Here is a 25840-nt window from a genome sequence, read left to right on the forward strand (position 1 = left end):
TATGAGAGCCAGTGTGGTGTAGTGGTTAAGAGCGGTAGTCTCGTAATCTGGGGAACCGGGTTCACGTCTCCGCTCCTCCACATGCAGCTGCTGGGTGACCTTGGGCCAGTCACACTTCTTTGAAGTCTCCCAGACCCACTCACCTCACAGAGTGTTTGTTGTGGGGGAGGAAGGGAAAGGATAATGTTAGCCGCTTTGAGACTCCTTAAAGGGAGTGAAAGGCAGGATATCAAATCCAAACTCTTCTTCTTCTTCTTCTCTGCTCACACAAGTCAGTCAAACAGTATCACAGAACCCAGCTCAAAGGACGCCCACTCCTCTGACCTGGGCCCATCACTTAGCAATGTAGCTACCATTTCTCACGTTTTCATTTTAAAACCAAAAGTTATGATCTTTTTTTAAAAAAAAATGAAAATCAGCTTTCGTGAACAGGGTGACTTCAATGACATCCCTGTTGTTGCCAAGAAACTACAAAGCAACATGCTGTATCTTTCCATTGCTCCCTAACTTTGTTATCCTGCTTTAGGTTGCTCAGACACTCATCTCTAATAAATACACCCTGAAGAGAGGGACAGGAGACGTTTAATCTTAATTTAGCAGCTTGCTTTTCTGTCTCTAACCATGAGTCAGCCTGAGAAGCATGTAGAATTTAGAAATAAAGTAAGTTAGTCTCTCAGTACAAAAACAGGAACATTCCTGTTAAAGATAACTTTTTCTAAGAAACCAGAAGCTTTTCTTTTAGGAGTCTTAGGTGCAGAGATTCCAAATGACCAGAAGAGACTATTTATGTATGTGACTACAGCTGCCCAGACTTTGTTAGGTCAGAGATGGGAAAGAAAATACAGCCCCTACCAAGGAAGAATGGCAGATAAAACTGATGGACTACGCTGAAATGGCAAAACTGACCAGAAGAATTAGGAACCAGGAAGAATAAATACTTGTAGTTGAAAGTTGAATTATGGTCTGTTTAAAGATTTGATAAAATTGGAGTAATAGAAGAGAAGCAGGAAAAAAATGTTGGCATAAGGATCCACAAAAGGGGAGGAGGGAAGTCAAAGGGGATTTACTGATTATATTTTAATTATTTTCTTTGTTGTTGCTTGTAAACCTGAAAATGCAAAAATAAACACACACACACACTCTCTCTCTTTTTTAAAGGAACATTCCTATATCAATGATGGCTAATTCAGGGATTGAAATGGAATTGCCTCTTTATTGGTGTTTAGTTCCTGCACTAGAGGAATTAGACACAGTTAATCAGCTTAAAACTAAAATAGACAGCAATGCAATGGCGGAGACTAGTGAACCACAGCTCTGCAGGCCTATTTTGACATTTAAAGGACACAATCACTATACAAAGATTTTAAAAAGTTTGGCATTTTTTTTTAATAAATGCAATGACAAAACACAAATAGAACATTTTTTTTTTTTTAACAAGACATCTCTCACATGTTTGATGTTTATAGTTATTCAAAGGGTGAGTGACTGGCTGGCTGTGTTTTTCTGGGCACCGTAGTGCTCTGGTCAGCATCTAGCTTTACCGAAGGTCACATCAAGAAACAGGTGAAGAATGATGGACCAGACCCGAAAGAACAGCTGGCAACCACTGGCCATTGTGGGGCTAAAGGGTGCTTGCTAGAGGGGTGGACTGGACCCAGGGTCTGCTAGTTGCTGATCCCTACTGTAGCTGTATTGTATTAGACAGTGTATTCAAAACAGTTAAAAGCAAATGTGGGGGTGGGGAAGAACAACTCTCAGCACCCTTAACTACAGTTCCCAGGATTGTTTTGGGGTGGGGGGAGCCATAACTGCTTATGTGGTATAATCACATTTTAAATGCATGGTGCGGACATGGCCTTTCTTTTTCTAACATTTGTTCTGGAAGAAGCACAAGCCCCAAATAGTAGGCTGAACAGGTCACGGAGTCCATTCTAAATCTCAGTCCACCACTTATTTCACTCTGTTTCTCCAGTGACGAAAAGGTGCACATTTTTGGAAGACTGGAGCATTTGGGCCGCCCGGTCAACACCCACCACCGCAGCCACCTTTTGAGCATCGTATTTTGAGTAAAGCACTGTGCAGGTCAAGGTGGCCTCTTCCTCGCTGCCTGCCAGCTTCATCATATTGCAGACCTCACTATAGAAATGGGGATAGGTGGGCAGTTCGTAAAAAATAAGGTTCCGGATGCCTCTAATTGAGTACCTGAATAAAGCAAACAAACAAGAGGGCACAAAATGATTAATATGCAACACAGAAATCCCTTTTTGAAACTTTAACCATTTATAGATGAAACAGAACACAGCCCCTTTTTTTAATTTTACAGACTTGGGATTTCAACAAGGGAAATGGGACTTCCTGAACCTGCCCCCCCCCCCGGCAGCGAAGCAGGATTAAAAGTTACAATGCAGAGAGGTAGAATAGATTCTGTAGACTGCTAGCCACCAAAAAACAGGGTCTCTGGATGCCTGAAACCTTCCTGCAGCTATTTGATGAACCTCCTCCCTCCCCACCTTATTTTCATATGTTTGGCATTTGTTGGACACCCTATATCATAAAGGTATCTGGTCGACTTTCAGTGAATAAGTAAAAAACAATCAAACTGTTATCTACATAAATGCAAACAAAAGCAAACCTCACTGTACGCCCCACCCTCATTAAAATACAGATATAGATGCTGAGAGGCCCAGCCTTCAAAATTTAAAAGGTTTGGGTGAATCAAAAGAGCTTCAGTTGGTGCCCCAAAGATCACAAAGGTGGCATCATTTTTATAAGGAAGGGCTGCGATTTCCTATTCAAACATCACTCCTCTAGTGGACCAGCAAAGTAACATCCCCTAGGTCCCTTCTCCTCTTGTCAAACTGGATCATCTCTGTTAGTTCTTGGTATGAGCTTTCATGTGCATGCACACTTCTTCAGATACACTGAAACAGAAGTTGCCAGACCCTTCTATATAGTGAGAAGGTGGGGAGGGGTATTACTCAGAAGGGTGGTGGGAATGGGAGATTGGCAGATAGCTGAGATGAGCCTGTTGACGACTCTTAACGACTGTAATAGGTCTTACAGGAAAAGGCAAGGGGTGAGAAGGTGAGAAATGGCTTAGTCATGTATAATGAGATAAGAATCCAATGTCTTTGTTCAGACCAGGTCTCTCCATGGTTTTAAGTTTGGTAATGAGTTGCAATTCAGCAGCTTCTCTTTCCAGTCTATTTCTGAAATTCCTTTGTAGTAAAACAGCTACTTTGAGATCTTGTATAGAATGTCCTGGGAGATTGAAGTGTTCTCCTACTGGTTTCTCTGTTTTGTGATTCTTGATGTCAGATTTATGTCCGTTTATTCTTTGGCGTAAGGTTTGGCCTGTTTGTCCAATATAGAGAGCTGAAGGACACTGTTGGCATTTGATGGCATACACAATGTTAGACGATGAGCAATTAAATAGTCCCGAGATGGTATGTGTGATGTTGTTGGGGCCAGTAAGGGTGTTGTCCGGGTGTATGTGGCAGTAAAGTTGGCATCTGGGTTTATTGCAGGCTCTGGTGCCAGTGTCTGTGTTAAGTTTGGTTGTAATATTATTGTGGGTTAGGAGTTGTTTAAGATTGGGTGGCTGTCTGTAGGCAATGAAAGGTCTTCCTCCCAGAGCTTGAGAAAGAGAACTGTCATTGTCCAGGAGAGGTTGTAGATCTCTGATGATGCGTTGTACTGTTTTAACTTGGGAGCTGTATGTGATGACTAGAGGTGTTCTGTTATTTTCTTTTTTGGGTCTGTCTTGCAGCAAGTTCTCTCTGGGTATCAGTCTGGCTCTGTTGATCTGTTGTCTAACTTCATCTGCTGGGTATTTTAGTTCTAAAAAGGTTTGCTGTAGATCTCTTAGGTGAGAGTCTCTGTCTGTAGAATTGGAACAGATGCGGCTGTAACGTAGTGCCTGGCTATATACAATGGACTGTTTGGTATGTTTGGGATGGTAGCTAGAGGCATGTAGATATGTTTGTCGGTCAGTTGGTTTACGGTATAAGGTGGTGTCTATGCGCCCATCCTGTATTTTTATAGTAGTGTCCAAAAAATGTATTTCTTGCATAGATTGATTCATTGTAAGGTTGATTGTGGGGTGAAAATCATTAAATTTCTGGTGAAAGGTGTCCAGGGTCTGTTGACCATGTGTCCAGATGATAAAAATATCGTCAATGTATCGCAGGTACAAGAGAGGTTTGAGTGGGTAGGAGTTTAGGAAACGTTGTTCTAAATCTGCCATGAAGATGTTGGCATACTGTGGGGCCATGCGGGTGCCCATTGCTGTGCCGCTGATCTGAAGGAACAGGTCATCACCGAATTTGAAGTTGTTGTGGGTAAGGACAAATTGGCAGAGTTTGGTGGCAAGGTCCACTGTGGTTTTATCTGAAATGGTGTTCCTTATAGCTTGTAAACAATCGTTGTGTGGGATGTTGGTATACAGAGATTCCACATCCATAGTAGCTAGTATAGTATTGTTGGGAAGATTATTTAAAGATTGTATTTTCCTCAGAAAATCTGTGGTGTCACGTACATAGCTGGGAGCACTGGTGGCATATGGTTTCAGAACAGAGTCCATATAACCGGAGACACCCACTGTAATGGTGCCAATACCTGAAATGATGGGGCATCCTGGATTTCTTGGTTTGTGTATTTTAGGTAGAAGATAGAAAGTTCCTGGTCGAGGTTCTGTTGGTGTGTTGGTGAGGATCTGTTCTTGGATGTGTGGGGGTAGCTCCTTAACAATCTTGTTCAGTTCTTTCTTGTATTCTTGTGTGGGGTCTGAGTCCAATTTTGTGTAAAAGGTGGTATTGGAAAGTTGTCTGTGAGCCTCCTGAATGTAGTCAGTTTTGTTCATGATGACGACAGCTCCACCTTTGTCTGCTTCTTTAATTATAATGTCTGGGTTGTTTCTGAGATTATCTATGGCTCTCCTTTCAGCATGGTTTAGATTTTGTTGTAAGCGATGGTGTTTTCTGGTCACATCTGTTTGGATTCTGTGGCGGAAGCCACAGAACACCATTACTGGCCCCAACAACATCACACATACCATCTCGGGACTATTTAATTGCTCATCGTCTAACATTGTGTATGCCATCAAACACCATTACTGGCCCCAACAACATCACACATACCATCTCGGGACTATTTAATTGCTCATCGTCTAACATTGTGTATGCCATCAAACACCATTACTGGCCCCAACAACATCACACATACCATCTCGGGACTATTTAATTGCTCATCGTCTAACACTGTGTATGCCATCAAATGCCAACAGTGTCCTTCAGCTCTCTATATTGGACAAACAGGCCAAACCTTACGCCAAAGAATAAACGGACATAAATCTGACATCAAGAATCACAAAACAGAGAAACCAGTAGGAGAGCACTTCAATCTCCCAGGACATTCTATACAAGATCTCAAAGTAGCTGTTTTACTACAAAGGAATTTCAGAAATAGACTGGAAAGAGAAGCTGCTGAATTGCAACTCATTACCAAACTTAAAACCATGGAGAGACCTGGTCTGAACAAAGACATTGGATTCTTATCTCATTATACATGACTAAGCCATTTCTCACCTTCTCACCCCTTGCCTTTTCCTGTAAGACCTATTACAGTCGTTAAGAGTCGTCAACAGGCTCATCTCAGCTATCTGCCAATCTCCCATTCCCACCACCCTTCTGAGTAATACCCCTCCCCACCTTCTCACTATATAGAAGGGTCTGGCAACTTCTGTTTCAGTGTATCTGAAGAAGTGTGCATGCACACGAAAGCTCATACCAAGAACTAACTTAGTTGGTCTTTAAGGTGCTACTGGAAGGAATTTTTTTTATTTTGACTATGGCAGACCAACACGGCTACCTATCTGTAACTGGATCATCTCTATCCACCTTTGTTCTTACCACTTAATCCAGACTTCTGGAACAAGGGAAACTTCCTCATACCAAGTCCGACCTTTGGTCCCTCTTGCTCAGCCCTGTCTACACAAGGGGTTGCCAACCTGGTCCCTACTGCCCACTAGTGGGTGTTTCAGGGTTCTAGGTGGGCGGTAGGGGGTTCTACGGCACAAGCTGAATCCTCCTTCCATCGAGTGCTGGTGGGTGGTAAGGAAATTTTACCATTAAGAAAGATGCATTAGTGGGCGGTAGGTATAAAAAGGTTGACTACCCCTGGTCTACACCGACTAACAGCAGCTCTCAGGGATTTCAGACAGAGGTCTCTTCCAGCCAAATCTGGAGCAGTCACAGATTAAACCTGAGACTTGCACTCAAAGCACATTCTCTACCAGTGAGCTATGGCCCTTCCTTGTTATTAAATAAATACGTACAGCTTTGGTTCAAAAGGAAGTATACACAGCATCACATAATGATCAGCTGGCAATGATTTTCAAGACACATTTTACCTTTCTATGGGAGAAATATGAGCCCAAGGAACACCAGTTATTAACACATTCAGAAATCAAACCAGAAGTGTACTGTCTTTTAGCCTATATTTATGATCTGTGGAGCAGCATCTACATTGATGGTGCTGCATAGGTGATGAAAATAATACACATTTAAGAAATCTTCCAGTGCTGTGTGAAAAATTCCACATTTTTAGCCTAATTATGAAGCATTATTAATTTTGGGGGGGAGCAAGTATGACCTCATGCACCCTCTTCTATTAAAGACTTGGACTTTAGCAACCACCCCAGCCTACCTTTTATAAAAGTGGAAACGCTCCGTGAAAATCAGAAATTGCTTCACTCCCTTTAGGAAGAATTGCCTCGCTCTGGAAATGCCAGATTTACTGGTGTATTCACAGATGTGCACAAAACTCAACTCTTCCTTCTTGAAGTAGTTCCGAAGGCGCACGTAATCAAAATACGACGGGACGTAGATGAGTGTGTGCGACATGACGGCATCACGATACTCAGGCAACACTTTCTCAATGAAAAAATGAAACCTGATTAAGGAAACATAAGCACGTTATTCTGCTCCAAAAATATAAAAAAATCCCAGCATCTCACTTAATGCAAATGTAGAATATATATCACACACAAACACTTTCTTTACGTTGTAAATACACGTCTTACTCAACACACTGCAAAAGGGACCATTTTGAAGGAGCTGAGTTCCAATTTATTTCCTACATAAGCAGAATAAGGGAAAGATGTCACCCTCCTCTCACTTGGGAGAGGTTTTATTAATGCTGCTTAATACAAAAGGAGGGTCTTCCCCTTAACTGATACGCACAAACGTGTCTTTATGACTATTTTTTACATGCACCACAGGCTATCTTATTCTTGATCGTATTTTCTAGCGAAAGCAATAAAAAATCTTATTAAAAACATCGTAAATGCATATAAAAATGATTTATACACAGATCACTAGAGTCTTCATAGTAAAAACACTGCAGACAGACCACTAACTGCATCTAACATTGTGTGGAGTCTCCGCATTTTTACTATTATTCATATCCCACTTTTCCTTCAAGGACCGCAGGGTGACCTATATGGTTTCTCCTGTCCCATTTATCTATGCAACACCCCTGTGAGGTTGCTTAGGTGGATAGATGGTGATGGGTCAAAGGACACCCCACGATATTTTGGAGACCGAGTGGGCACTTGGCTCTCAATCTTTCTTGGTGAGCTTTGCTGGGAGCAGGGGGAATTTCCACGATGGCAGTGATTACGTTGCTCAAGTGATGGGAGATGCAGTCCAAAACACTTGGGAGGGCATCAGACTGGGGAGGGATGTTGCAGCTGCAACGCAGAGCACTTAACCATAAGGAAACGTTTAGGAGTCCTCCACAAGGCAAGTGTCTAACGCCAAAGGAAAATAATTGGGACCGGCAACAGAGTGTTTCAGTGCAGAGTTGTTCAGGGTTGCCATCTTCCAGAGTTCCATCCTCTGGTTTTCTATTCTCTCCTGGTATGCCCCACGGAGGACCTTAAGGTCCATAAATAGCAACACCCTAGAGGTCCCGGGCCCTAAGGAAGTTAGATTAGCCTCAACCAGAGCCAGGGCCTTTTCAACACTGGCTCCGGCCTGGTGGAACACTCTGTCTCGTGAGACCAGGGCCCTGCAGGATCTGATTTCTTTCTGCAGGGCCTGTAAGACAGAGCTGTTCCACCTGGCCTTTGGCTTGGGACCAGCCTGATCCCCTTCCCCTCTTTCCTTTTCCTTCTGTGATGGAACCCCTATTTGGGGACTTCCCTGGCTTTTTTCTGGCCCACGTAGGACCAGTCTGGATAGTTGGCCTTGGTAAAGATTTGATGTTTTCATCCCCAAAAAGTTTTTGATTTGAGTTTCTACTGAAATGAGGCTGCATTTTAATGTTGTATTTTAATCTTTTTTAAAGTTGTATTTTAATCCATTGTTTTTATATCTGGTGTTAGCCGCACTGAGTCCGGTCTTGGCTGGGGAGGGTGGGGTATAAATAATAATAATAATAATAATAATAATAATAATAATAATAATAATAATAATAATAATCTCCCCACAGCCCTGGTAGGTAGCAATCTTTGCCTACGGAGTGTGCCCAGTCCTCATTGTGCTGTTTCTGGGGTCTGCCCGCTAGGCTTCCCTGCCTGCCCCCTGGCTAAAGATTCACTGCACTTTGGCAAGGCTTGAGGTTCCCTGCTGACACCTCCTCCTTGTCTGCAGATGGTGCCGTTTTGCCTGCATAAGGATCAGTGCTTGGAGAAGGAGTTTGCTATTAGTATATAGGACTGAGGTTTCTATAGCACCGCAGGAAGTTAGCAGAAGATTCTGGTGTGCATAATGTTGCCATTCAGCAGGCTGTGTTGGTTTCCTTGGATTTTTAAATTTTATTCCCCCGCCCACTGCCTACACACACACACACACACACACACACACACACACACTCTTTCCACAATGCTACACTCTACTGAGCACCAAATCTGAACCTGATGTCAGAAGAGCACAGCTGAAATGACCACATTACCTGGCATCTATTGCAGAAACGGAATTTTCTGCTTCCAGCTTGCGAAAAACATGAGGAAGCTGTACTACAACGTGGCTGATAGAGCCCTTCAGAGGTATGTTCCTTACCGCTACCTGCAAGAAGCAAACACAACAGGCAAATGAAGGCAATGTTAGACCAGACAGGTTACATCTGAGATCAACTCTCATGGAAAGGGTAAGAGTTGATTTGCCGGCTTGGAACAGTTCGGTTCTTCATTCCCTCTATTTCCAGCACTCAGGCATGAGTGCCATTGGCTTATGTAACCCAAACGCTCCCTCTGCCCAAGGTTTGCAAATGTATAAACAATATTTTCCTTGCTCAGGGGAGTAAGAGACGCAAAACAGCCTAATGAGGACTGAGCGTGCTTCATAGACCCAGAACACTGGCTGCCTCTTGGGGTGGAAAAATGGAAAACTACACAGGAGGGGGAAACAGAATGGAACATCCTATCAAGGAGGGGGACACTGAACTGGAACTGCAACATGTTCCAACCAAAAAAATTTACAAAGAGTTGGAGTGTGTAAAGAAATACATGGAAAGATTTGGTTTTGGAGCTTAAATTTAACATGCAGTAGGTAAAATGCGCAAGGATACAAGACGATATCATGACATATATGGAACAACAAATACAAACTTTTGTTAACACAACGAGAAACAATATAAGGTTGAGAAGATCACACACGGGTGAAGGGAAGTAACGGGAACGGGGGCGGGAGGTATAGGGCAGTATTTGGAAAATTGTTAAAGATATACATGTGATTTAAGAGGTTAAGAACAAGGAGTTAAAAGAAGGAGATTAACATGAATGAAAAGCAAAGTCATGTTCTTGTTTGTATTATGGTTTATTTTGATTGTAAAATCCTCTGGTGTAAAGAGTGTACAATTTTTTAAAAAAATAAAAACTTAAAACTTAAAAAAATAAAAACAAACAACTGCAATTCCCAGGATTCACTGAAGGATGCCATTGCCCTTAAAGCAGAATAAAACCAATACAGAACAGGAACTGCAACATTTTATTGTACGTCCCCCTAGTCTACTTTAGAATCCTGTTCTCAACAGCAACGGACAGCCGGGTGCTCTTAGAAACAAGTAGGGCATGGCAATGACAGCTACCTTCATTATTTAGCTTTAGCAACTGGTAAGTTGCCTGTGAAAAAGGACTCTTCATTCAGATGTCAAGGTTAGCAGTACTTAATAAGCCCATTTGTCTATCCTCCATGAACTTGCTTAATCCTTTTTTAAAAACCCTCTAAACTAGTGGCCATCAACTTGTCAAGGAGAGTGGTGAATTCGACAAGTAAATCAAGAATTGTGGGGAAAGGAGACCCTTCTTCCTGTCATAAATCCAGAGCCAAAGAAACACTTCCTTTTAAAGGGAAGTCTCTTGCATCCTATGCTTTCTCTTTGTACCTTTGCACTTCTAAATTACCATTTCAAGGAGGAAGAGAGACAGAGGGTACTCATCATAGGGTTGTGCTTGGCCCCAGGGATACTAGTTGCCAACCCTTATTTTACACGAAAAAAGAAGATTTGTGTTGATGCAAGGAAGATAGAAATAGGACATGACTGTTGAGGAGGATGCCTGTCAAGGTTTATATCTTTAACGGGACAATGAGGGGTGGGATATTTTAACATACAAGCTTCAATATTAGCTTGGCAGCAGGTGACAAATGTAATAACTGGAGGCAGCAATAATCTGAGGTCAGCTTGGCTGGAGACATTAAAACACATTAGGAATGGGAAGATTTATTATCTGTAAGTCCATAAGCACACCCTCCCATCGCCCATCGCCTCCCATCACCCTGCAAGGTCATGTTGGAAGGCCTTCTTCACTTCTATACAAGGGTTATAGACACATGTGCACACTAACCTGCCCCCTGTAATTGAAGCAGTGCTTATTGAAGATGGAGTTGATCTGTGGATCCTGGAGGGCGCTGAACAGAAGCGTCTGCCGATAATACTTGGACCAGTTGTTCAGACTGAACATTCGCACCCGCGAGAAATCCACCCCATGAGACTCCAAAGGCAACAGGTTAATGTGGTTCATCAGGTGCTGTGAGCAGATTTTAAAAAGAAAAGAAAGATGTCCGTCAATCTGGATCGGTTTGCAGGAAGAGGAAAATCAAGGAAAGAGAACCCTAAAAAGTTCATGCATTGCACTAAAATGAGCCACGTGAATGGAAATCTGAACTATTAAACTCCTTTCCTGGCTGAAACTGAGCGACAGATTTGGCTCACTGGTAGAGCACCAGTTTGAATACAGAAGGTCGTAGGTTCAATCCTTGGCATCTCCAGGGAGAGGAAAGTCACCCGTCTGAAAACTTGGGAGAGCCACTGCCAGCCAGTACAGAATTGTTTGTTTACTGCCCTTCATCCAAAGACCACAGGGCACTTCACAACATAAAAATACAACATGAGAATACAAAATAGGTAACGAAACAAACAAACAAATCAATAACCCCCCTCCCATGAGCACATTTTAAAGGCCATAGATTGTTTAATCAGCCAAAGGCCTGGTGTATAGAGAAACATTCTCGCCTGGCACCTAGACAATACTGAGCTAGACAGACCAAAGGTCCGACTCAGTATTTGGCAGCTTCCTTATGTTCCTAACAGCTCTTTGGCTGTTGTTGCTAGGAGGCTTTTGTTGCCTCTCAAGCTCATTTCTGGAAAATCGTTCTGCAGCATCCAAGAGACTGTCAACGATCACTGCAGCATGTGTTTAGTGAAACGAGGGTCATTCGACACCTGGCTTGCTCTAAGTGTTGTTTGAACCATCCAGTGTTAGAAACCATACAAAACGAAATCTTTTAGTTGGTTCTAATGTTCTCAACTGGCCCGCAGGAAATAATACGGTACAAGAAGAGATCACAGGAGCTATTTATACTGCTTTTCATAGTTTCCACGACTTTGCAACTGATTTGCCCTTAGAAAGAACTCCCCACTATTTTCTAGCATGACATCAGAAGAGCTGGCTGGATCAGGCCAGTGGCCCATTGAGTCCAGCATCCTGTTATCACAGTGCTCAACCAGATGCCCTGCTGGCAGGCTTCTCATAGACATCAGTACAGCTCAACTCTACCAATCTGAAATTCCCAGAAACTGGTACTCAGGGCATAATGCCCCTGACAGTGGAAGTAGAGAATAGCCTTATCCTCCACAGATATGACTACAGTTTAATTCGTTCTGGAAGTCAGTTCTTAACCTGAAACTGTTCTTAACCTGAAGCACCACTTTAGCTAATGGGGCCTCCTGCTGCTGCCGCCGCTCGATTTCTGTTCTCAGCCTGAAGCCAAGTTCTTAACCCGAGGTACTATTTCTGGGTTAGTGGCATCTGTAACCTGAAGCGTCTGTAACCTGAAGCGTCTGTAACCCGAGGTACCACTGTAATCCTATTTTTAAAGTTGGTGGCCATCGCTACCTGTGGAAGACTTGCCAGGAGAATTTCTAAGCAATGTGCTACTTCTAGAGGGAAGCCTTGCCTGTTGAAGGCAGTCCAAAAGGAGAATCGGCTTCACTAAATTTTAAGAATGCAGCCGCACTCAAGAAACCCAGAACACATGTCTCCATCCCATGAATTCAAATTAAACACCCGCGTTTCTCAGTGTTAAAATCCGCTGGCTGTTTGCTGCGTTACCGATCTTGTCAACCCTGTTTGTGAGGCATGATATGCGAGGGGAAAGAGTAAGAAGGGGTAAGGAGATGCATTACCAAAACATGCTCCCAGTTCTGCATTAGGTAGATGTCGGCCTCATCGATGATAAGAATTTCTATGGACGAGAGGAAATCATAGTCTCTCTTGTTCTCTCCCTCAGCTCCAATAACAGTCCTCAGGCCAAGGGGAGATGCAATGATAATATCGGAGGAGTAAAAAGGCGCGTACAGCCGTATGCTCTTCTGAAGAACAGAAACACCTGCCCAAACACAGACAAGCAAGCCAGTCACCAGTCAGTCATTATTTCAACAGTCATTATTTCACAGAATCCCAGAACGGTTGTGTATAGCTGTTCCTTTCTCTCTGAACCATCACAACCATCGCACCTGATCGCAATGGCTGTGTATGTATGGGTGAGTTGTGTGAGCATGCAGGTGTGCACAGAAACCTCTGAGTGGATGCAGCTTACTCTACAAAAGGCAATGATCACATGTGTCACTCTGCCCAGTTTTGTCTCTGAGAGCCAGTGTGGTGTAGTGGTTAAGAGTGGTAGACTTGTAATCTGGGGAACCGGGTTCACGTCTCCGCTCCTCCACATGCAGCTGCTGGGTGACCTTAGGCTAGTCACACTTCTTTGAAGTCTTTCAGCCCCACTCACCTCACAGAGTGTTTGTTGTGGGGGAGGAAGGAAAAGGAGAATGTTAGCCGCTTTGAGACTCCTTCGGGTAGTGATAAAGCGGGATATCAAATCCAAACCCTCCTCCTTCTTCTTCTTCTTCTCCTCCTCCTCCTCCTCCTTCTCTGGTCCTAACCATTGCTAGCTAGGGTTGCCCATGAGGGAATGCTGCCCTTGGGATAGGCCCTAAGTCAGGGATGGGGAACATCCAGGCCATGAGCATATCTTGGACTGCCGGGCCATCTTCCCCAAACCTATGACCATCCACCCATCAGCTGACATCACTGGTGACACCAGCTGACAGGCAGGGTTTAATCCTGCACTGGTTGCATGATCTTGTTCCCAGCAAGAAATGCACAGCCTAGGCAGCAGAACGAGATCATCATGAGACTAGAGACTCGAAGGGGAAGGGTGAGGGAAACTCACAAAAGCTCCTCTCCCACTCCCATCAGAGTGAAAGGCATTTTGACAGGTGGGCAGCCCTGCCCACTCGTCAAATTAAGTCTGCACGGCAGATCCTGATAAAGACCTGGCACATGGAGTAAAATATGTTCCCCATCCTAAATGGAGGCACAACCCATCTCCATGCAACCACCGCCATGGTGTAAAGCCCACTGGTGGGTCCAAATACATGGAACCAATGACATGAACTGGATAGAGTAGACCTTCCTCCAATTCCCTTGTTTGAATTGGGATCAGTTGTTTCCCTGATTCCAAACACACCTACAGGGTCGACATTAAGTTACACTTAATGCAGCAACCAGTATCACAAAAATGAACGCAAGCCATGTTTGTCACTATGGTGAAGAGAACTTCTCTGCTTCTTTCAGCATGCCTAGTAAGTAGGTAAGACACATTTGTAAGGGGGGGGGGAGGGAATCCTGAAGGGAACCATTTGGCAACCGGACTTAATCAAAAGGAACACCATCAGCGGCAGTAATGACGCACTACTTGCATCTCTTGGCTGTATTATTAAGCAATATCTTTCATGAGACAATACCTTCAAGTAACATTAAGTTTTAAAGCAGCTTTCTCATAGCAAGAGTCCTAGACATCAAGCCACAGGGAAAGACTCTGCCTAATGCACCGATAAACCAGTATGAAATTGCAATTTCTGGAAGAGTCTTGACGCTTTCTGTTTAGCCAACATTTGGACTCACTTCACCTGGGGAGAGTACAGCAGAGCTCAGCTGGAAGCCCCAGGCATTCTAGCTGCACAAACACCATTTTGCAGACGAACACAACATCTAGATCATTTGCTGAATTTCTGCTTTTTCCAGTCCTCAAGGGCAACAAAGAAGAGTGACGGTTACAACACTGCCATCAGATTCCATTTCGGTTTTCTACTTTCAGCGCAGTGCAGGGCTCGTTAGGGGTTCAACAACTCTAGAATAAGGGCTGCCTCCACAACGATTATTGCAGCTTCCACACCTTGGCATCCACAATGTTTGTTGCACACCATTGCAGCTGGGGTGTGCTTGTGCTGGTGGTAGATTAGCAGGCTGCATGTTCCATACAAAAGCATACAGCTTTGCTCTATGCTTACCGAAGTGTAGAGTTAGAAGGGACCTGGGAATTCACCTAGTCCAATGCGCTGCTCAGTGAAGAATCTGCAATGCAAGGCGCACTCCTGATAAATGGCTGCCCAGCTTCTGTTTAAACACCTCCAGCAAAATAAAAGTCCACCACCGTCACACAAGGCAATCTGTTTCATCCTCAGATAGCTCTTTTATCATCTGGAAGCTTCTCCGAATTTTTCTAAGTCCTGGCTTCAGCAGCAATGAAGAACCCGTCTTCTCCATTTTCTGTGTGATCACTCTTCAGATATTTAAAGACTGCTAACAACCCCGTCTGGAGAAGGAACTGGCAAACCACTCCAGTATTTTGCCAAGAAAACTTCATGGACATAAAAAAGGAGAAGCTCTGAGAAGAAAGTGAGAGTTTCCAAGGCATGCTCTGGTTCATGGGGTCATGGAGAGTCGAACATGACTAAGACAACTAAACAACAACAAAACCCCTTAATCTTCTCTCCAGGCTTTACACATCCAACTCTTTCAACTGTTCCTCATAGGTAATGGATTCCAGACCCTTCACTATCCTAGTTTCTCTCTTCCCTGGGCACTTTCCAGTTTGTAAGGAGAAGGCATGGCACAAATTATTATTAATATTAAATTTATTATTATTATTATTATTATTATTATTATTATTATTATTATTATTATTATTAGAATTTTTATACCACTCTATACCCAGGGGTCTCATTTTAAAAGGGCCTAGGATATCAATCAGATCAACCAAATGCCTGGTTAAAAAGGAACGTTTTCGCCTGGTGCCTAAAGGTGTATAATGAAGGTGCCAGGCGAACTTCCCTGGGGAGAGCATTCCACAGACAGGGAGCCACTGCAGAGAAGGCCCATTCTCATGTTGCCACCCTGCGGACCTCTCAAGGAGGAGGCACATAAAGGAGGACCTCAGAAGATGTTCTCAAGGGTATTCCAAAGATCGCAGCACTGCCACAGAGGACCAATGGACAGATTTCCTGTTTTGCACAGAGCAACAACCAGCTGATTGAGAAGAGGGGGACACACTCTCTGTGTCTAAGATTTTAACTCCTAAAAAACCAGGGCACGGTCCAACTTTGTGCAGGGTAAAGGCACAACTGGACCAAAAGCAGCACAAGACACAGCCGCATACTGCTTCTGTCCCTGCCACTTTCTCCATATTGAGCACATCTTCCCACGGTTGTGCAAAGCGTTTTCTTGTGCGCTCCAAATTAGTCCACATCCACCTCTTCTTCACTTTAGAGGAGGAAGGACAAGTGATGCAGTTGCTAGGCAGCGGTAGGTGGCAGCGAGGAAATACACCAAGGCATCTACTTTTCAACCCTGCACAATGTGGTTGGGCCCGCAGCTGCGGGAGCTATATATCCAGTACAGCTCTCAGTGCTGATGCTCAGTGAGATTCCGAATTAGCCTGCATCTCCCTACCATCTTTTGTTACCTTAAGTCAATCTTGCTGTAGAGAGACAAGGGAGATCAGAGCAGTTTAAAAGAAACAAAAAGGAGCAGGATATAGGGTCCTCCACTGAGCTGAGACTACTGGCTCATCTCAGCCAGTACTGTCTACTCTGCTTGGCAGCAATGTCTCAAGCAGAGGAAGGAGAGCATGAAAGACAATTAAGTAGCGGCAGCTTCATCCATAATTCTGAAGCACCAATTGTTTTGAATCACATCCAACCTGCACAATGTGGTCCGGCTTGTGCATTTTCCTCAATGTTACAAGCAGGGCCAAGCTTGAGCCCTTTGTTGTTGTTTTTTAAAAAAATGGTTCTGCAATCAAATTTTCCATGCAAACTGTTTGCAATGCAATGGAATTTTCCATGGAAAACGAGTGTCCATTTCTGAAAATGCCTTGTTCCTCAAAATTACATAGTAACAAGATGAACAAATACGCTATTAGTGAAACTGGGAAAGTTTAAAGTTTGCAATGTACGTTTTTCAGAGTACTGTTCATAAAAAAGCATAAATGCATGCACACACATACAATATAATTGTACAGCTCTTTCGGCATGCTGAAATTAGCATGCTAGCAGTTTTTGGTGTCGTCATTATAATGTCTTAAATATTTTCAAGTATTTCAATAATATCTGTAAGGCTTCGAATGAAACATCTAAGCTGCATGAATTGCAATTGACTATTTTTTCCCCACTAAGGAAATTGTTCCATACAAATAATTTTGGCAACTGCAGAAAAATTGGAGATAGTTATCCAGTGTATAAAATTTACACTGCATGCTTTGTAAAACATTATTACCGCATACTAACTAAACAGAAAGCAAACATGCTAAACCACATTTAAATCATTTTTGGCACTGGAATTGTTTTCCCAGCAAACCCACATCACTGACGACTGGTAAAAATATTGCAGGTGTGTGTGGGTGTGTATGGTTTGTGGAAGATTATAAACAGAGAGATCTAAAGCAAATGAGATACACAAAGTAGTGGGGTTAGCACTTTGTGCTATCTTTTTCTTTTAAAATCACTGTTTGCAGCACTACACACCAAACCACACCTGCAACTCCTGCATCTGATGAAATGGACTGTACTCCACAAAATGTCATAATAAATTGGGTGCCAAGTGACTCCTTGTTGTTTTTCCTATAAATGAAGCAGCCCTAAGGAGTCTAAGTGGTAAGAGGGAGAATTACATTTAAAACAAGACAGTGTTGGCTTTACCAAGAAAAAAAAATCAACGCAAAAAATTGAATACTATTTTGGAGATATGGTGGGCTTCCACTGGGTATTCAAAAAAACAACCCTAAACTTGTAAAACGTGCTTAATGCTTTGAACTATTTTTTTAGAACAAAAAAGGACTGATCTTAAAATGTCAGTACCTAGCCTGAAGTGGTCATCAATGTTCCCAGCAAAGACAGCTTCATAATCTTCTGGCCTTTTCAGATTGGGCGGTTTCTCTTCTGGATCTGAGCCAAACTCCCCCTTGAACCGCTTTTTGTTACTAACATCAATTTTCTTTTGACTTGTCGATTCAAGGAGGCTGATGAAAATCTGCACCACGCGTAAAGCTGATTCCCGGAAGGGCACCACTATCAACACCTATGCAGGGAAATGCAGAAGCAAATCTATTTTGAGCAAGAAATATTTTTCAATAGAAGACACACAGAGAGTGAGATACTATATTGTAGTTATTTAGGGCTAGCCATTAGAAAAATTATGTGCTCCTCATCTAGCTTTAGCTGACTGAACACTCCTTAAAATAGGTATTTATTTGCAGAGTTCATATCCTACCAAACTTACAACACAATTTTTTCTTTGAACCCAGGGCAGCTAACAAAGCAGAAAAATGGGGGGGGGGATATTGTAATGAGAATAACTAGAACAACAAACTAAAACAGCAGTTGTCTGTTCAAACAGTCCAGTGAAAATCAGAGCTGCTCAAAGTTGTAAGTGATAAAATTTACCATTCTAAGAAGCCTGGGGAAACAGTAGAAAAAAATGCCTGGTGCCTAAATCACAGTAATAAGGGCATTAGGTGGGTCTCCCTGTGGATGGCATTCCAAAGGTGAGGAGCCACCAATGAAATGGCATTTTATCCTCAGTGGTGTTGGGCTGGATAATGGTCTCAGATGATAAATCTCAGTGAGCAGGCAGATTACTGCTTGAGAAGGCAGTTCAGTAAATACCTGGGTCCATATATATGAATGAGAGAGTTCTAGATAACTATACAGAAATAAGGAGCATTCTCCATGGGATATACTGAACAATGTCATTCATTGTCAAACTCCCTGTCCCTGTCATTTGAGCATTAAAATGAAGATCTAACAAACAAACAAAAAACATACCCAGTGTTATGATACAAGATTTAAACATCCTCCAAGGCATAGATCCTGGAGATTCCACTAACGTTTTCTACTCAAGTCCAAAAAGAAAATTGGTCAATCGTTTGCTATACAAGAGAAGCAAATATTGGGGGAGGCCAACCTTGTTGGGTGGAATCAATTGAAGTCTTATTGCATGATGATTATGGACTCATGGACAGTTGGCCAAGCATGGGCACCTTACAGTTTCCAAGTTGTAAGAGATTTAATAATTCCCCTACTGGTCAGGGATTCATAGGCTGATTTGAAGGGACGCCTTTACTGTACAATGGCAGCTCTGTTTAGGGAATACCACATACACCAAGGCATGTTTTCCACGCAATGACGAGAAATTAAGGAAATCCTTTCACCTTTGGTCTTGTGAGTCCTTGATCTCTGAAGCTATCATCGTCAGTCCCAGGTTTTTGGTCCCTTCGCTTGGCATTATTGCCAAGTACTTGGGCATTTGCCTTCAAGACGTGGTTCAGGGCATGCAGGCAGTAGACTTGACGGACTTCTTCCCCATTGCTTAAAGCAGTCCTCTCTGGGTAGAACAAGTCCTTGTATGAATTCATGATGCAGAAAAGCTCTTTCTGCAGTGGAGTAAATGGCTGATCTTTTGATTTCACCTGCGTGGAAAGGAATGGGCTGTTGACTTTAGGCCAAGCAGATCCTAAAGGCTTTCGAAGATGAAGCCGTTTCAAATCAACTTCTTTGTCTGGCTTAACCATTCCGAACTTCTCCAATTTTGAAGAAAAAACTAACTGACCCAGTGCTGGCCACTAGAAAGGAGAAACAAACACAACATAAGGTTAAACACAACTCCTGTTAATAGTCTCAGATACGCTGTAAAAGACCCTATTTCTCTTTTTTTACAGAGGATGAACACAACACATTCAGAGATGAGTTAGCAAGTTTTGAACCAAATAAGGAATAGAAACCAACCACAGTGAATATGAAATAAATGTACATTATTACCTTGACTTGGCTGGTAGATTTTGAACATGCAAGAATTTTATCTATTTGTTTTTCTTTCAGTTCTTCTTCGACATGACACTTAAATGGATCTGTGTGGAGAGATAAAAACAATGTTATGAAAACTAGACTCTGCTCTACACATTTTAAAAAGAAATCTGATCAGAAGGAGGAAATTGCTATCACAATTATGAATTTGTTAGACGTCTGTCAGAGATCTCAAATGCTACATCAAACAGTAAAAGAAGAAGAAGAATGTAATCATAAAAGAATCTGGCATGACAAGGCAATTCTACAGTACAGAAAACAACAGCATGGCTAAAGGGGAACTTCTGCCTCATCCCAATGTAGTAGGACTCCAGCTCCCATCTGCCTCAGTCAGTGCAGTCCACCCCTGTTCTACAATGAGCATACACATAAACCTTGTTGTCAGGGAACTGCCATCGGTTCAAGGGGGAAGAGAGGAAAAGCCGGATGGATGACAGAGAGCCCCCAAAGATCGTGGGAAGCAGCTCCTCCTCAGCGGAGGAGAGTAACCACGCCTCCAGTGGAGAGGAGCTTCAGGGCTCAGAGGTGCCAGGACACCTTGCCTGGGCAAAGCGGGGAGGAGAGAGGTCCTCTGTTACCCACGCCCTCCTTGCACAATAAGCTTTCATGCTGAGAGGGGAGGCACAGACTGGGCATCAAGGACTGGGTTTAAGGACCGCCCACTCACGGATTCTGCCAGTGAATGAGCCAGCCATGGGAGAGTGGCGCTCTGGACAGATAAAGTTTATTTTGGCATCAAAAGCAAGGCTTCACAGCCGAGCAGGGAGGTATTTGCCTGCTTGCTCTCGAGCAACCCCTTGGAACCATAACACTTGTCATTCCTCAAAAAAGGAACACCCATTCTCAAGAGGTTTGGCAAACCCAAGCAGGCTTTAGAAGGAATGGCAAGAGATTTTTTCCACCACCAGAGAACTGAACTTAGTGACAATAAAAAACAAATTAGCTATTAGTGTTCAAGTCTGATCTGCACAATTGATGACCTTTTAAGTTAAACGCAGCTCGCTATGTGTGGTTTGCCAGATGCAATGGCAAACTCTTCTTTGTGTAGTTTTAATCAGGCAGCATAAAGAAGAGGTTCATCTGACTTCAGGTGGAAGGCAACAGGTTCTATGGCTCATCAGCTGCTCAGATCTGCTTTAAATCAATTTCTCAAGGTTCTTAGGCTACATTAAGGAATAATGTCCTCCCCTAGGCAGCAACATATGAACCTATAACCAAGACCATCACAGCTCCAATTATATAATACAATATAATAATATATATATTACATATAAAATATCAAGAATCCAGCAAACAGTAACCAGAATTACTAAACCTTTTAAAACATAAAGGCATAAAAATGACCAAAATTTCCATAAGCAATTGAAACAAGACTCTAAAAAACAGTAACAACCATAATAAAAATCCTCTTAATTTAAACAGGTACAGATGAGGCCAACCACACATTCCTTGGGAGTTCCATTGGGCAGGGGCCACCACTGAAAAGGACCTGTTTCTAGTGTCTGCCACTTTAATTGGACTTAGTGGCATGCCAATGAACAGAGCCTCCAAATTCAGCCATAGGGCTCAGACTGGTCCAAAGAGCTGAAGGCAGTCCTTCGAGATGTCAAGAAGCTTGTATGTAGGTACTCTCCCCCGCCCAACAAACAATTAATATAAAGACCATGCATTTTACCTTTTGCAATATCTGCAGAACTACTGCTTTCTTTCCCATCTGCAGAAGGATCACTGCACTCTTCTTCTATGAAATTGGTTTCCAGGCTAAACTCAGATTCGTGCTGCACGTCTGTGAATTCTTCAGTAGCTTCATGTTTTAGGTCGCTAGAAGCCTCTGGATCTCCAGGTTCCTCTTGGATGTTTTTCTGCAGTGGTGTTTCTTGATCTATGCCAGATCAAAAAGAAGAAGAGTCGTAGGTTGTATTTGTACGAGAGCTGTGGTTCACAGAATTTGAGATGCACTGGATTACCTGATTCTGGGGGGTCAGGCGCATTGCTGTCATTGTCTTCGCCCTCCATTTCTCCCTCATCTTCTTCGTACTCATCATCACTGCCCACTTCCGCATCACCTTTGTTGCTTCCTCCTTCTGATTCATCTTCATCATCCTCACTGTCCGAATATGGAGCAGTTTTTAAGGTGGCCAGTAACTTGTGATATACTGAGGCTTGTTCAGAATCATTCTCTGTGTCACTTTCTGAGCTTGACTGCTCAGAAGTGTCTGACTAGAAATGGGGGAAAAATAACCCAGGACATATAATACAAACATACTGATACAGATTTTGATCACTGGATGCTGAGCCGAGTATTACCTTCTATACTATACTATTCTATCCAAATCCAGCTTTTATATGCCAGCAACCCTCCAAAGTTCACAGGCTGAGGGGTTTCCTTCTTAACTGGTAATGCCAGTGATTGAACTTAGGATCTCATGCATGTAGACTGTCCTCCTACAACATGGTGCCCTCAAGATGGGCAACTCCTGGCTGTGTTCAGCTGTAGCCTGAAACATCTGGAAAGCAACAGGTTGGAGAAGACTGATGCGGACCACTTGCATCCCTTCCAATAGGGATTCAGGCCTCATCATGGGACTTAAACTGCTAATAAATATTTCAAGTGTTAAGAAATCCAACTTATGGGTGAGATCCAATGGCACGCCACGGGCCGTGACGGTACTTCTCTTCTTCCCCTGCACACCTATCTGCTCTAGGGTATCCCTGAACTCATTGGAGCAGATGTTTGGGGCTTGTGGGGAGCTGCAGGAAGGAGGGAAAGGAATTCCCATTTGCAACAGCAGAAATGTGTTGTGCAAGCGGGATGGGTTGGGGCAGGGATAGAGAATGAGCTGGAGCCAGAGGGTGGGACTGCTGAAGTCCTACTCTGTTATTACTGCAAGCTTCCACAAACCCTCCCCAGCTTTTTCAGATTCTCAGATTTGCAAGCTTTCCTCTGAAGTAACAAGTGCTAGGACAGGAATAGAGAACCTGTGGCCTTTCAAATGTTGTTGGATGACAATCCCTACAATACTCGACCACTGGCTGTGCTTGGCTGAGGGTGATGTGAGTGGAGTCCAACAAGATATGCTGAAGCCTAAATTCTGGGTAAAATACCAGGCGCTAGAGCAGACACATAAAATCATAGAATTGTGGAGTTGGAAGGGACCCTGAGGATCATCCAGCCCGAACCTCTGCAATACAATGCAGCTGTCCTATACAGGGATCGAACCTGCAACATTGGCACTATTAGCACCACACTGAGCTATCAAATTAACACTCCAACCAGGGATGGAAACAGCAAAGGCAGTAAGGAGGGATGTGCTATAGAATTTGAACTAACTGTGTTAATACAATTAGTCAGTTTTCATGCATTAGCATTTCCCATTAATTTATCCAAATAAAAAGAGGCATGCTTTAAAAAAGGTAGGGTCACTCTTACCAGTTCACAGATTTGAGTTGGTTTTTCTTTCCCAGAAACCCTAAAAGGAAACCATTTGAATTTATCTTTAGCGACTGATACATAGATTGGAAAAAAAATAAAAATAATCAAAATGGTGTGTAGCTTTTAATATTTGGAGAGTTTAGCACAAGAAGACGTGAGCATTACTGCACATAGCTGCCCATCACAACTTATAATGTCCTGATTGGAACCAGAACAACAAGAGATTTCCAAAAGAGAATAATGTTTTAAGAGTTCCTTAATGCTTGCACCACTCTACTGTGTGCAGCCTTTGCACACCTGTGTGGACACCACCTGGGAGCTGGAAGGAGATCACTGATGGCTCAAAGCTGAACTGCACCTTTCGAAAAAGAGGAAACTTTACAGAAAGCTGTGATCAAACCATCCCAAGTGAGTTGTCCTTTCTGTGCCCCCAAATGGCTGAAGGAAAAAAAAGCATCAGTCCCAGATTATTATTGCTGCTGCATCACCTAATACATTGTGGAGAATCTGGCATTGAATAATTGGAAAGGAGAGGAGCCCAGAGATACAGTTATACTGGGTACAAGCAATAGCTTTTAATAAGCATGTTTAGTCAGATGTAAGCCCCACTGAGCTCTATAGAGCTTAGTCCCTGGTAAGTGTGCATACAACGGCAGTCTAAAAGAGTTGTGGTGGATCGCACAACTCTTGCCCCAGTGCTCACTCCTGTCAAACTGTAGTGTTTGCGGGGTTTTGAAGCACTACAGAACCATGCAAAAACAGTGAACAGAGGCTGAGTGTGGGATAAATGTGCACACACTGAGGATCACAACTGTTGTAAATAAAAATATGCCCTTTTCCCTTATGGGGTATCCAAGAGCCCATATAGAGTCCTTACATAGGTTCCCTATTGGTAGGAGAAAATAACAGAGGCCAACCAGAGAATATTGAGAAGCAAAGCAGCTAGTAAGCTTGATCTTTATTGATCTGTTGCAACAGGGTACTCCCCTCACACGCAGGAGAGGAAGAGGACCCAGAACAATAGCCTGCAAGGCCTTATAAAGACTTTTGAAATTCCCCTTCTCTAGATCAGGACCACCCCCAGAAACATTATGCATACATCACAGAAGGGGTGTAACCTAAGACCACCCCTCAGATACATCCCACCTACATCACAGAAATTTAAATGTTGTTTTTCTCTTGTCCTTGTTTATCTCCTGTCTAGCAGGTTACTTGATTGGATTTTCTGGGGAGCCTGGCCATTCTTTTGTAGTGCTAAAATACTTATTTCCTGGGCCAGGTCACAGGCTCACACCTTATTCAAACACAGATTAAAGGAAGAGACAATGGGGAGGCTTTTCCAATTTTAACCTTGCAGAGAAAGGATTTGGTCAGTTTAGGAATCAAAATGGTTCCTGTGCTGATCTATGTATGTGCAGTTATGAACATTACTATATATCTAAAACCATAAAATTCCTATCACACAACCAGATGCCCATGGGAAGCCACAATGGTGCATCTGCAGCAGCACAACCGGACGCCTTCATCTGCCCCAACTGCAACAAAACTTATCTCCCCAGTATTGGTTTCTACAGCTGTAGCAGGCTCTGTAACCTTCCAACAGTTTGCTGTCAACCCCATAGGTGCATTCCTCCATTGTCTCCGGATACAGATGGATGCTGACTGGACTGCCTCTGGCTGGGGAGGCGATATCCTCTGCATTCTGGGACAGATAACTAAAAACTTTCTGCTCTCTATCAGTTGTGAGAGATGGAGACACAGGAAGAAAGGAGGCAAAGGCCATTGAAAAATGAAAATACATATACTGTACTCAGCTATGGATCACTGAAAATGCTGCAGGAGTGGGGAGAAGGGCATTTAGGACAGCCAAAATCCTCGGAGCAGTCTGCCTTAGCAATTCAGTCTATGTGAGGGATGGGGAAATTGTGGCTCTCCAGACGTTGTTGGACTCCAACTCCCATCACCCTTAGCCGGCAGGGCCAGTTACCAGGGACGATGGGAGTCGTAGTCCGACAACACCAGGAGAGCGCCGACTCAGGGAAGGCTACTGTAGGGAAATCGTTGCAGGCAAGAAACAGATCCTTCACCTTAGACGCTATTCAAACAAGCCCCGCTCACCTGTCGTAGAATGGGTGCTCCTCCCCGAAATCCTTGAGGTGCTTCTTCTGCTTCTTACTCAAGCTGCTGATCAGCTGCTGCTGCCGACGAGCTTTCCTCTTCCCCATGTTGTCGAACTTCCTGCTCCGCTTCCCACGTGGATTTCCTCCCCTGTCGCTTTACGGCCCCCCAAGACCGCCGCTTACGACAGTGGGCTGGGCTGAATCTGCTGTGGGTTCCTTGGCTCCTCCTCCAGGAGGAGTGGCTGGTACCTGGCATGTAAGGGCATATAGTTAGGGTTTTTTTGCACCTTTATGCAGAAGTTTCATGGGGTCCCAGTGAGCTTGCTGGCAAGTAAATGTGTTTAGAATCTGAAGAAGTGTGCATGCACACGAAAGCTCATACCAAGAACTAACTTAGTTGGTCTTTAAGGTGCTACTGGAAGGAATTTTTTTATTTTGACTATGGCAGACCAACACGGCTACCTTTCTGTAACTGTGTTTAGAATCGCAGCCCATATCGGTTATCCACCCCCAACCCCTGTTCGTTGAATGCTCTCTTTAATACACGTATTATTGAGACAGTTCTAGGGTTCGTTGAGCCTCG

At 43.4% G+C, this 25840-nt stretch overlaps 1 protein-coding gene across 1 annotated transcript; it reads right to left on the minus strand.

Annotated features, from left to right (window-relative positions):
* Window positions 1–1361: 1361 nt before the first annotated feature.
* UTP25 (UTP25 small subunit processome component) lies at window positions 1362–25600 on the minus strand. Its single transcript, XM_081186002.1, has 12 exons — window positions 25256–25600; window positions 23135–23174; window positions 21672–21924; window positions 21380–21586; window positions 19660–19748; window positions 19053–19463; window positions 17701–17920; window positions 12688–12890; window positions 10847–11029; window positions 8956–9068; window positions 6706–6951; window positions 1362–2202 (listed from the first exon to the last, which is right to left on the minus strand). Exons 1-12 carry the CDS (start codon window positions 25360–25362, stop codon window positions 1956–1958), a joined length of 2319 nt encoding a protein of 772 aa, XP_081042128.1. The 5' UTR covers window positions 25363–25600; the 3' UTR covers window positions 1362–1955.
* Between the last annotated feature and the right edge of the window lie 240 nt (window positions 25601–25840).

Source organism: Podarcis bocagei, assembly GCF_964188305.1.
Source record: "Podarcis bocagei genome assembly, chromosome: 3".
Taxonomy (NCBI): domain Eukaryota; kingdom Metazoa; phylum Chordata; class Lepidosauria; order Squamata; family Lacertidae; genus Podarcis; species Podarcis bocagei.